This window comes from Argentina silus (genome assembly GCF_951799395.1).
Source record: "Argentina silus genome assembly, chromosome: 16".
Taxonomy (NCBI): Eukaryota; Metazoa; Chordata; class Actinopteri; order Argentiniformes; family Argentinidae; genus Argentina; species Argentina silus.
In genome coordinates this window covers 7177775-7189988 of record NC_139670.1, presented here as the reverse complement: position 1 = coordinate 7189988, position 12214 = coordinate 7177775, and the positions used below count along the sequence as shown (strand labels likewise).

Here is a 12214-nt window from a genome sequence, read left to right as displayed (position 1 = left end):
CTCCCTCCTCCTCCTCTAGGCCTGGCCATGCCTGTGTCCCTGCTGTGGGCGGTGGATGTGGTATGGGCGGTGTACAGCCCTGTCCACCGGGGGGCAGCAGTGGGAGCAGTGCCGTGATGCCCACCTAGAGTTTAAGAGGTAACCGCCGTGCAGCAGTGCTGCTGGGGCATTGCCTGTGACCACAACATCTACCTGAACGTCCACGCCAGTGACCTGCCTGTTCGCTACCAGGAGGAGACCTACGAGAACCAGGTAGCGTGTGTGTATGTGTATTTGCTTGTGTGTGTGTGTGCGTGTATGTGCACACTAGTGTGTGGCTTCAAGCACAATGTTTCTCTGGCTCCAGCGTTGGAACCCCGTAGATGGGTTCTCTGAGCGCCTGTTGCCGAGCGACCGCTGGCAGTGGAGTGATGTCACAGGGCTGAAGAACCAGCCTCTGGACAGCTTCCTTCTTCCTTCAGCTAACTGGGAGTGGGAGGCAGACTGGTATGCGGACGAAAACTTTGGAGGAGAACCCACAGAGAAAGGGGTGTGTTCGTGTTATTTCTCACTCGCTCTCTCTCTCTCTCCCCCCCTCCCTCTCTCCTTAGCTGTCTTCTCCATTGTTTTCTCTTCCTCTTTTCTCTCTCTCTATTCCCTCCCTCTCTTCCCCTCACCCTTTCTCTCTTTCCCCATTTGACTTCCCCTTCCTCTTAAACGTCTCCCCTCCCTCTCCACCCTACTTTCAGCCTTGTCCTATGGTCCTTGTATGACCCTTTATCTTCATGGTGAATGTGTCTGGGGTGTGTGTGTCTGCAGGGCTGGTCCTACTCCATAGACTTCCCTGCCACATACACCAAAGACAAGAAGTGGAACTCGTGTGTCCGTCGCAGGCGATGGCTTCGCTACAGGAGGTACAAGTCCAGGGACACCTGGGCCAAGGTGAGTGGAAATGTTATTATCACATTGAAAGTCATCTGGGTCGGGGGGTTTTTGGGATGAATGTAATGTTATGTAATACGCAAACCAGTATATGTATAGTGATTGGAGTCTGATTGCTTGTTTTGTATGTGTTATGTATTTTTGTGTGCTTGCGTGTGTATGTGTTCAGCTGTCTCTCTGTGTATGTTGACAGATCCCTTCAGAGCACAAGGGGCTGCCAGACCCCTTTAATGACATCAGCTGTGGGGGCTGGGAAATCAATGAGGAGCCCAGAGGGAGACTATCTCTGTGGGCCGTGTCCCTACAGGGCAAGGTAACACACACACACACACACACACACACACACACACACACACGAAACCAACACACAGCTAGGCCAAGGTATCACACATATTTAAAACCAATTACTTTCATATTGTATTGTTGTTATTTCTGCAGCACCTGTACTGCACAATCTACCTTTCAACCCCTTTATTACCGTTAATCTGTCTAATTTGTCCCAGGTGTGGTTCCGGGAGGATATCCACCACCACAACCCAGAGGGTGGGGTCTGGGAGGAGTTGTCCCTGCCTGGGGAGGTGGTGCAGATCAGCTGTGGCCCGGGGGACCTGGTCTGGGCAGTACTCTGGGAAGGACAGTTCATCGTCAGGGAAGGCATCGGCAGAGACTGCCCCATGGGTGGGTTGCTGGATGTGTGTGTGTGTGTGTGTGTGTGTGTGTGTGTGTGTGTGTGTGTGTGTGTGTGTGTGTGTGTGTGTGTGTGTGTGTGTGTGTGTGTGTGTGTGTGTCTACATGCATGTGTCCTCTTTGTGTAATGGTCTCTGTCCTGTTCCCTCCCTCCCTCTCAGGCTCCTCCTGGGTGGTGGTGGACTCTCCCAGCCCCGAGGTCGGAGCCATACATGTAGCTGTGGGGGTCAACGTAGTCTGGGCCATCACCAAGGACAACAAAGTAGGACAATACAGTTACACATGTTACACACTATGCAAGTCATTTGAATTGTACTCAAGAGTATGAATGTGTGAATTGATGCATTAGCACTACTGATACTGTAGATAATGTCTCGTGGGGTTTTCTCCCTCCCTGCCAGGTGTGGTTCAGGCGTGGCATCAACTCCCATAACCCCTGTGGCTCTGGCTGGATCGGGATGGTCGGGGAGATGGTGATGCTCAATGTGGGCCTCAATGACCAGGTCAGGAGCCATACTGTTAAAACTAAACAGTATATGTCCTACACCGTATGCTAGGCAGTGGCACTCCCAGAAGAAATCAGGGCAACCTCATAAGCATTTAAACACTAACTCAGAGGGCTAGTGGCTACATGCAGTGTCTTGCGTAAGTAATGGGACAGTGAAGCATTTCTTCTTCTTTTGGCTCTACACCAAAACATTTTTATCAAACAATTAAAGTAGAGATGCTCAGCTTTTACTTGGTATTTGCGTACATATTGGTTTCACCATTCAGAAATTACAACACTTTTTATGCATACTTTAGAGCAAAAAGAAGTAAAAAAATGTTTCACTGTCCCATTACTTACGCAGGGCACCGTATATATTAAACTAGAATCAATTGAATGTGCCCTGGCCTGTTGCAGGTGTGGGGGATCAGCTGTGAGGACCGGGCGGTGTATTTCCGTCAGGGCGTCACCTCCAGTGAGCTGAGTGGGAAGGCTTGGAAGGCCGTGAACGTCCCTCGAGACGGAGACCGCTCCCACTCCAGCGCCAGTGCCAGCAGTCTGCACAGGTGGGATAGGGACCTGCACACATTTACACACACATGTTCACATATACTCTCTCAGAAACACACACGTTCACATATGCTCTCTCAGAAACTGTACGCTCTTTATCTCTCTTCTGCAGTGCTGGTTGTTTCTTCAGTGGCGAGGTGCGTGCCCAGTCAGTGATGAGTGACGTGGACTCAGACACAGAGAGGGTCGGCGCTGAGGTGGGCGCTGGGGGGGGAGCTGAGGGGGGCGCTGAGGGGGGCGCTGAGGGGGGCTTGCTTATGTCCTCCACCCCAGAACCCCCCGACGTCCCCAAACCCCGCATCCCCAAAGTCACTAGCGACAGCTTCATCTCTGAGCTTGTTTCTGACCGCGAGGTGAAACGAGAGGGGCCCTCCGCCGCTCCCGTCATCCCAGAGGAGGAGCAGGGGCCTGGGGAGAGTGAGGTCAAGTCTCCACCTGCCGTGGTTCTCTCTCCCAGCCAGTCTGGATGCCCAGTGGACCCCCAGTGGAGTAATGTGGACCTGGAGGAGGCCCAGACTCACCTGGCCGTGGGGACTGTGGCGGACTCTGCTGACACCTGCAGCCTGTCCTCAGTGGCCACCTACGCCCTGGGGCTGGAGGAGCCGTACGGGGCTGATGAACACCCGCTCTGGGCCTGGGTCAGTGGGGGAGGCTGCTCTGTGGACTGCCACTCTCCACTCAACTGGTTCAACTCCTCAACAGGTGAGGCCTGGGTGTCTGCATGGGCTGGGCTGGCAGTGTGTTTCTAATGTTGTATTTCTTGTCTTAAATGTTCCTGCCTAACGGGCCAGTGTTTTTAGATAGACTGTATCTTTTGAAGTGGTTTGTATCGTATGTGTCAGTGATGGTACTCATCATCACATACACCAGTGGATACAGATCACTGTTTGCTTGTTTCCTCACTAGTTGTCGATAAAGTTTTGTCACTCTGTCTCTCAGCCTTGGCCTCGTCTGTCCAGTCCATGAGTCTGTCCATCAGCCCAGCTCAGACAGCCGCCTGGCGTAAGCAGATCTTTGAGCAGCTCAGTGAGAGGTCCAAGAGAGAGATGGACAACTTCAGACACTACGAACAGGCTATAGAACAGGTACAAATCAGACCTGGGTGGGACCAGAGCTGGAGCCAGCAAAGACCCACCCTATACTTATGATAAAGATAATCTATTGGTTTATTGTGAAATATCTACATTGCCCTCCATAAATATTGGAAAGAGTAAGCATTCTGTCTTCTTTCAGCACTATACGCCAACAGTTTGGATTTGAATCGGTTATTATGAGGTTAAAGTAGAGATTCTCAGCTTTAATTCAGTGTTTTCTTTTTTCAGATTGGTTTCACCATTTCGAAATTACAACCCTTTTTATATGTAGTCCCGCATTTGGCATTTGAATAGGGCTGTTTCATTTCTTCCCTCCTCATCTGTTCCTGTCTCCCTCTATCTCAGTCGGTGTGGGTGAAGAAGGGGACCATGCAGTGGTGGAGGGACTGGAAGCCTCATAAGTGGATGGATGTGAGGTTTGCTGTGGAGCAGTTCTCTGGCCCAGAGGGCGACAAGGACGGCATCCTCTTCATCTACTACAACTTCAACGAGGAGAAGAAGGTGCGAGGAAACCGTGTGTGTGAGAGAGAGAGTGTGTGTGAAACGGAACAGGAGTGTGTGTGTGTGGTGTGAGAGAGGGGACAGGATGTATCAAAGGGTGTGTGTGGTGTGTGGTGTGTGGTGTGTGGTGTATGCTTTCTGGTGTGACAGTTTTGAACTACATGAATGTGTTGTGCTCGGTTGGACTAGGTTCATATTGTATTGTAATGCCAATTTTACCTATAGATGTTTTTTTCTTTTTACTTTTTACCTTATTTCTCCTATCTTCTCTCTCTCCAGTACCTTCATGCATTCATAAACGAGGTGACGATCATGGTGCCTGTGCTGAACGAGTCCAAACACACGTTTGCCATCTACACAGCAGAGAGGACCAAGCAGAGGTGGCCCATACGGTTGGCAGCCGCTACAGAAACGGAGATGCTCGACTGGGTATAAACTATCATCACTGTCTTCTTTTTCTTTTCTTAAATGTGTTTTTAGGGCATTTCCGCTTTATTGGGATAGAGACAGTAGAGATTGACAGGAAGGATGGGGAGAGAGAGGAAGGATGACATGATATGTCGCAAGATATGTCAAGGGTCGGAATCGAACCAGGAACCTTGCGATTATGTGGTATGCGCATTAGTGTGCTACGCCACTAAGCGCCCCCGACAAACTGCCCTCCTCTAACGGACTGTCATCACTGTAAAATATGTCCACCTGCCACAAACTGCTCTCCTCTAACGGACTGTCATCACTGTAATATATGTCCACCTGCCACAAACTGCTCTTGCACAGAATAGTATGACTATTACGTCAAATTTAGTTTAAATAAAAACTCCTCAAGGCAACAGTTCGGTCAGTGGAGTATGTGAGAGAGACCAATGAATTCCACACAGTACGGATGTATATGGATGGGAGTGAAACAGATATATATTTGCACGGTGAAGCTACATACCTGTAGCGTCCATGGTTCATGCTAATGTTTTGACCTGGCTCTGTCCTCTCCTCTCCCCCCAGCTGGTCCTGCTGAGTGTGTCCTGCTGCGATGCCAGGGGAATCCAGGGCCCCCCCTCCAAACAGGCCATCTGGTCGGTCACCTGTAAAGGGGACGTCTTCGTCAGCGAGCCCTCGTCCACCCTGGAGGCCTGCCCCTACCCTACCCCCTGTGACCAGATGTAAGACTCTCTCTGGGGTTTCTTCTGTAGTGTTATACAGCAAACTACATCTTCAGATGCACTTGGGCCACTTATGACAACAGTGATTAGGATAGGTGAAAGCTACCTGTTACCTGGCAATAGAGAAGTGTGTCTGTGTCATTCTTGCCTTTTGTATTTCTTTCCTTTGATACTAGTTACTGCCCTTCCTCTAGTTGTCTTCAAAAGAAGCATAGCCAATATTGGAGATGAATAGTTGGACTGTGAGGGAGCGACTGTCTGCTCGTATTTCCCCCGTCTAACCTGTGGTTGTTCGTGTTGGTCAGGTTCTGGCGTCAGGTGGGGGGGCACCTGCGCCTGGTGGAGTGTAACAGCCTGGGTGTGGTGTGGGGGGTCGGCTACGACCACACCGCCTGGGTCTACACCGGGGGCTACGGAGGAGGGTTCTTCCAGGGTATGGAGCGTGGTCTACTACAATACCCATAATGCTGTGTTATCTTGCATACAGTATCTGGCTTTATTAGAGTGAACATTTCTCTGCAACCTGGCGTGTGTCCCACATCCACGTGACTATAAGCTGTCTCTTACATGTATTGCAGGTATGGCCAGCAGCACAGACAACATCTACACCCAGACAGATGTGAAGAGCGTCTACATCTATGAGAACCAGAGGTGGAACCCTGTCACAGGCTACACCAACAGGTACACTACTGACTCAACACCAGAGGAATGCTTTGGCCAGTAATTCACATGCTCCATGAAGCTACTGCCCATTAGCTAGCAATATCTGCATGTGTGTGTTGCAGAGGGCTGCCTACAGACCGGTACATGTGGAGTGATGCATCAGGACTGCAGGAGTGCACCAAGACCAACACCAAGCCCCCCTCCCCACACTGGTCTTGGGTAGGTAATGCAAACCACACACACACACACATACATTTCTTGTGTGTGTCTGGAATGATAGCAAAAGTTTCGAGTTAAAGATGTATGGCTTGCACCAAAGACCCAAAGTCTAAAGATAGAGGCGCAAACAGATTCTGCTTTAACATCCCTCTTCTATACGTCTCTGTCTTTCATCAGGTAGCTGACTGGGCCATAGACTACGGTATCTCAGGAGGGACAGACAGAGAGGGTTGGCAATATGCAGCTGATTTTCCAGCGTAAGTGTAACCTCTCCCTGTTTGATCTATGTATGTACACAAGTGCCCTATAAATGGACTTAGGCAGTTTACATGATTGAACACCTGGTTTGTAAATATGAACACCAATCTCTTCGCTGCATGTGATAATAATATCTACAGTCTGTGGTTACTGTTTGGTGACTTGTTCCTTCCTCCCTCCCTCCCTCCCTCCTTCCTTCCTTCCCTCCCTCCCTCCCTCCCTTCATATTTACTCATCTAGGTCATATCACGGTCACAAGACTTTAAAGGACTTTGTACGACGCAGGCGATGGGCCAGGTAACGTACTACACAACAATGCCATGCATCCCTCAGCACTGTTTGATCAGTAGGCACACAATGGTCTGCTTCGGTCTGCTGACTCAGCACAGTCCATTCAAACAACTGAGAAATAGCCTGTACAATGGGCCTAGCTGAGTCTACCTAAATCCTACCCTTAGCCATCAGCAAGGAGAGGTGCACACACACATGACAACAGACCTTAGATCAGCATCTCTTCACCCTCCAGTACTCTTATTGAACAACAACCTTGCGTTTACTCTCACAGGAAGTGTAAACTGACAACCACAGGACCCTGGCAGGAAGTCCCGCCCATCTCGTTGAGTGACGTGACCATCCACCCATGCGGGGTCCAGAGCAGTGTAGAGCAGGTTCCTCTCTGGGCTATTAGTAACAAGGGGGACGTATTGTGCCGACTAGGGGTCACCATCATAACGCCTGCTGTGAGTAGCACACACGTACACACACACACACGTGTACACACACACACACACACACACACACACACATGTGTCTGACCTAAAGGATCATGTTTTCTTCATGTTTTCTTAGCAGCACAAATGAGGATTTTGTATCTCTCACTTTTGTGTCTGGTTCCTCTGAAGGTGTTCTAATTCGGGAGTTTTTACTTGTCATTACCTCCGTTTCAGCTTGGGTTGTTGACTAATGCATTTGTGTAAAGCATAAATAATGCTTCTTTTTTTGTTGTTGCAGGGAACATCGTGGCTCCACGTGGGCACAGACCAGCCTTTCAAATCCATCTCCATCGGCGGTGCTAACCAGGTGTGGGCCATCGCCAGGGATGGTTCTGCGTTCTACAGGGGATCCGTGTCCGCCCAGAACATTGCAGGTCAGAGACCTTCTGAGAACCCAGATGCTCTGACAGAACCCAATGGTTCTCAGTCATGTAAACGTAACACCTCAGCTCAAACTAAAGAAAACAAAAAAAAAAAAGAAGAAAAAAAAGCCACTTTAGTGTTTGAGATGCTCTTATGAGTTCTGAAGCTAACACCTGGCTGTGTAATTGTGATCCCCTACAGGTGAATGCTGGTACCACATCCCCTCTCCAGCCAAGCAGAAGTTGAAGCAGGTGTCCGTAGGGAGGACATCTGTGTACACCGTGGATGAAAACGGTACCATATACTAAAGATTATTACAAGTGCCAGTGAAGAAAAAAGTGCCATGTTGAATGTGGTGATAAGAACTGTCCGCCCTTTTTGTCCCTCTTTGCTCTCCATCCAGGTAACCTGTGGTACAGACAGGGCTTGACTCCCAGCTACCCTCAGGGCTCGTCGTGGGAACACATCTCCAACAACGTACGCAAGGTCTCAGTGGGACCTCTGGATCAGGTGGGCACTAACAGGCTCTGACAGAAGGGTGAAGGGGAAACAACACATGTGTATATCACGTGAACTTTGACTGAGCAAGGGAAGCATTGGGTCTATATGTTCTCCAAGTCTGATCTATTATGTTGTGCTTTGTGTTGTGGTTGTGGTTGTTGTTGTGTTGTTTAGGTGTGGATCATAGCTGACAAGGTCCAGGGCAGTCACAGTCTGAGCTGTGGGACTGTGTGTCATCGCCTGGGAGTGCAGCCCATGGAGCCTAAGGGACAGTCTTGGGACTACGGCATTGGGGTGAGGCCCTTTACACAGTGGTTTGTTTAATGTTGTGTCCATGTAATTTGTGTGTGTGTGTAGACAGAGAGAGAGAGACCTGTCATTGTTTCAGCTTCAGTAAGATGTTGTCTTATACCCTGGTCCTGTATGAAAGAGGCTGAGATGTGAGGTTCTGGCTGAGTCTGTGTCTCTCCCCTCAGGGCGGCTGGGACCACATCACTGTGAGAGGGAACTCCATAGAGGCGCCTCGTATCCGCATGCCCTCCCTAACCGACCCCACCCGTTCTGCCCCCCGCAGCCCCCTCCCTACCCAGAACCGGGAGGAGGTCAACGAGAATGCTGTGGTGTGTTAGACACACACATACACACACACACACACATAAACAAACACACACACAAACAAACACACAAACAAACACACACACACACACACACACACACACACGCACACACAAACAAATACACACACACTCACAACCATCCCAGCTCCTTTAGTAGCTGCCTGTGGTATCTCAGTCCTTTGAGCATTCCAACTTCCTCTTAGACACAACCAACCCACCTCTGTTGTGAACACTGTAAATCACACAAGTTTCAGCTCTTGAGTTAATTAACACTCGCCCCCCCCCCCCCCCCCCCCACCCCCATTAGACCACTAAGGTGATTTAAACATTGTCATTATACAGTCTTTTAACACAGAGTAATTGTTATTTAAATCTGTGGTCTTAATAAGTTTTTGTTTATATTTATTTTTTTGTTTGATTGAATGTTTTTGTCGTTGTGAGTAGTTCTGTATAGTACTGTGTGTGTGTGTGTGAGTGTGAAATAGTAGATTTGTTTGTCAGTCATGGTGGTGATGGGTGTTCTTTTGGATATGGTCACTGCATTTCTGTGATGGTATACAGTGTTGAGATGGGTGAGACAGGGTCACAGTTGAATCCACTGTCTGTCAGCCCAAACACTTGTGACTGACTGTATATACTTTAGTGTATGGCTCTATACTGTATCATCACAGGAAATTGCTATACTGTAGTTCCACTGCATTTTACCTGCTGGCAACAGGTAAAGATTTCAAACTTGAGTTTGGGAGAAGGAGAGGAATGAAGAAGAGTAAACCTGTTATTGTTTGTTGATTGGTTATGAATATTACAGAACACATGATGTTGTTTTAGAACATTCTTTCCCCTCGGTGGCTTGTACTCCAGTTGGCCACTGTGGAAAAGTTGTCTGTCCATGTTCCTAGCGAACAGTTATTTTATAATAACATATTGATGGTACGGTTTAAAATGTATGTTTTTTTTCATGGAAAATGTGCAATGTTTAGCTTTACACTGGATGATGTCAAGATGGTGTGAATTGCTTGGAAAGTGTTGTCTGCGAGGCTTAAAGTGAATCTGTTTCTTTCTCAGGAAAACAAGACGTCTCCTTACTTGCGTGCTGTTGACCTTTTTTGATTGTAGCAGTATGACTGAAAAGACAGAACACATGTAATGGTTGGTGAAAGGAAATTATATTTTTGTTATGAATCTGTACATGAGTATAAACAAATGTTTTATGATGATATTTCAGGATTGGGTCATTGAAGGGAGTATACTGTTTATATAACTACTCATAAATCACATTGACGAAGACTGAAACAGTGTACATGACATTGGGTTTATTTTATGTTTCTGGCTGATGTTCATCAAAATAACCAGGCTTTAGCAATTGCTGATAATGAAACTGTGAAGGGAAGGTAAAAAAAAGATATTGTATAGAAATATATTGTCTCTGAATACTGAACGTTTTTTCCTGTTGTCAGTTGTCAATGCAAAGAGGGCATTGTTTCATACAGTAATGTCATTAACCACTTATCTCTAGGCTTCTTCCTAAAGGAGGGACACCTTTTTGTCATGCTGTTGACGTTCCAAGATAAGAGGAGGACTTTTAACTTGAAAAATATTCCACAAGTTTTATTGATGATATCATAATGTAAACTAGAATACTAATGTTATACACATGTACTGTACAAACTCAAGGCTATTACTGTTGTGTTTATTTTCCCAATAGTGTGCATGGTCCTCTCAATAAATGTGATTATTGATAATGACTGTTGTTTCTTCTTTATTTTCATGATGCACATCTATTTTCTGTTTCAACACGTTTGAATTGAAATTTGTCATAATTCGGTACATCTTCTAGAAACACACTGTAGAGCATCATAAATACAACAACAAGCAATCTGTATTACAGATCTACCATTTCCTTTGAGGGCAGGAAATGCACTTGCAACATACTGTTTTTATGTATAACTGTTGTCATACATTATAACACATTACTTGCTTTGTCATGCGAACAAACCATAGACTCGTAAACACTCCAGTATTGGAATAGAGTCACTTCATCCTGTTGGCAGTTATGACTGGAGGCCCTTAAGAACACACACCATGATCATTAAGTGAAAAAAACAAAACAAGTCTTGCAAGTCTCTGTAAAACAGAAGAAAAAAATAAACTGGCACTAGAACAGTCTTTCCAGTCTGAACTCTGTCTGACCTGACTGAGAATCCAACATACTGTCTACACTTCAATTCCACTGTCCATCGTGTTCCCTTCGGGATTCCATCCTCTTCTGCAGCCTTGCATTAGTTTCTCATCATAAGGGATGCTGTCTCTCATTCTCCTCAGGCTTCATTCATACTTCACTGCATGTCCTCTGAGAGCTCATGTCAAGGCCAGACTCCCCCTCCAGAGTCACGTATTCAGGCAGCAGTGTGGGCCTGTCATGCTGTGTCCATGCAGTATGTAATGAGCTTCATCAGGAGCTGATTGTGGGCTTGGTAGAGCCTAAGGCTCAAGATCTCAAATGACACCCTATTCCCTTTACACTGAACCACTTTTGACGAGAGTCTTCCTCAACGTACACTTTATTAGGAATAGGGGTCAGTTGAGATTTGAACCAACCTCAATGCCACCAGGCTACAATGCATGTGTGTATGCTAGCTGCCCTGGCTGAAGCTGTGGATCTGGGTCAGGTACTGGGACAGACTCCCCTCCCCGTCCTCCTCCAGGTGCTGCTGGTAGCACTCGAGCAGCCTGGCAGCGCTAGCCTCTGACGGGGTCTCCCCGGGGGGAAGGCAGGCGCTGGACATCCCCAGGATGATGGTGGTCAGGGACTTGATGTAGTTCTTAGCCAGTGTGAGTGTCTCTATCTTAGAGAGCTTCTTGTCTGTTTTGACGTGCGGTATGGACTCCTGCAGTGCATGGAAGGCATTGTTGAGTTTGTGCATGCGCTGGCGCTCCCGCTCGTTGCTCTCCAGGCGACGGACGTTGCGTTCTTTGTTGCTGCTGTGCTGCCGTCTGCGGCGGTGGGAGCCCAGGGTTGCTCCACCTCCTTTACGCTCACGGTCCCCGCCCCTCAATGACCCCCTCCAGGACCCGCCGATCCGGACCGAGGCTTCAGAGGCCTCTGACCCTTCCTGTTCGCTGGAGCCTGGCTCTGTCTCTGGTTCTGGGTCAGTCCAGGGCTTTCTGGAGGACTTAGCAGCCTTTGCTTTGGACTTCATCCCTTAGCTTCCTCCTCCCTCACAGCTTCAACAGCCCTGGAAGCCAAGAGCACCTACCAAGTCAGAGTAGAGTAGAGTAGAGTAGAGTAGAATAGTGCCATATACTGTATACAGAGCCGCAAATGAAGTTATGCAATGCTGTCCTTGTAATTACTTGCCAATCAGTTTATCTGGTTGTGCAACAAAATGTGTTGAGATCAAGT

General features: G+C 47.9%; 2 protein-coding genes across 2 annotated transcripts; one reads left to right on the top strand and one right to left on the bottom strand.

The window, feature by feature from the left end:
• Positions 1 to 27: 27 nt before the first annotated feature.
• Positions 28 to 8830, top strand: tecpr1a (tectonin beta-propeller repeat containing 1a; the record flags this gene model as incomplete). Its single annotated transcript, XM_083687883.1, is given in 26 exon segments — positions 28 to 60; positions 62 to 137; positions 140 to 252; positions 347 to 529; positions 799 to 921; positions 1115 to 1234; positions 1425 to 1599; positions 1770 to 1870; positions 2010 to 2111; positions 2513 to 2661; positions 2778 to 3367; positions 3605 to 3750; positions 4105 to 4260; positions 4540 to 4689; positions 5260 to 5417; positions 5723 to 5850; positions 5996 to 6098; positions 6203 to 6303; positions 6481 to 6556; positions 6798 to 6854; positions 7123 to 7297; positions 7569 to 7704; positions 7895 to 7987; positions 8097 to 8203; positions 8369 to 8488; positions 8671 to 8830. Coding segments are annotated over 26 exon segments (3624 nt in total). The 3' UTR covers positions 8824 to 8830.
• Positions 8831 to 8946: 116 nt separating this feature from the next.
• On the bottom strand, positions 8947 to 12011 carry bhlha15 (basic helix-loop-helix family, member a15; the record flags this gene model as incomplete). Its single annotated transcript, XM_083687884.1, has 1 exon — positions 8947 to 12011. The coding sequence occupies one exon, from the start codon at positions 12009 to 12011 to the stop codon at positions 11445 to 11447; it is 567 nt and encodes a 188-aa protein (XP_083544010.1). The 3' UTR covers positions 8947 to 11444.
• Positions 12012 to 12214: the final 203 nt, after the last annotated feature.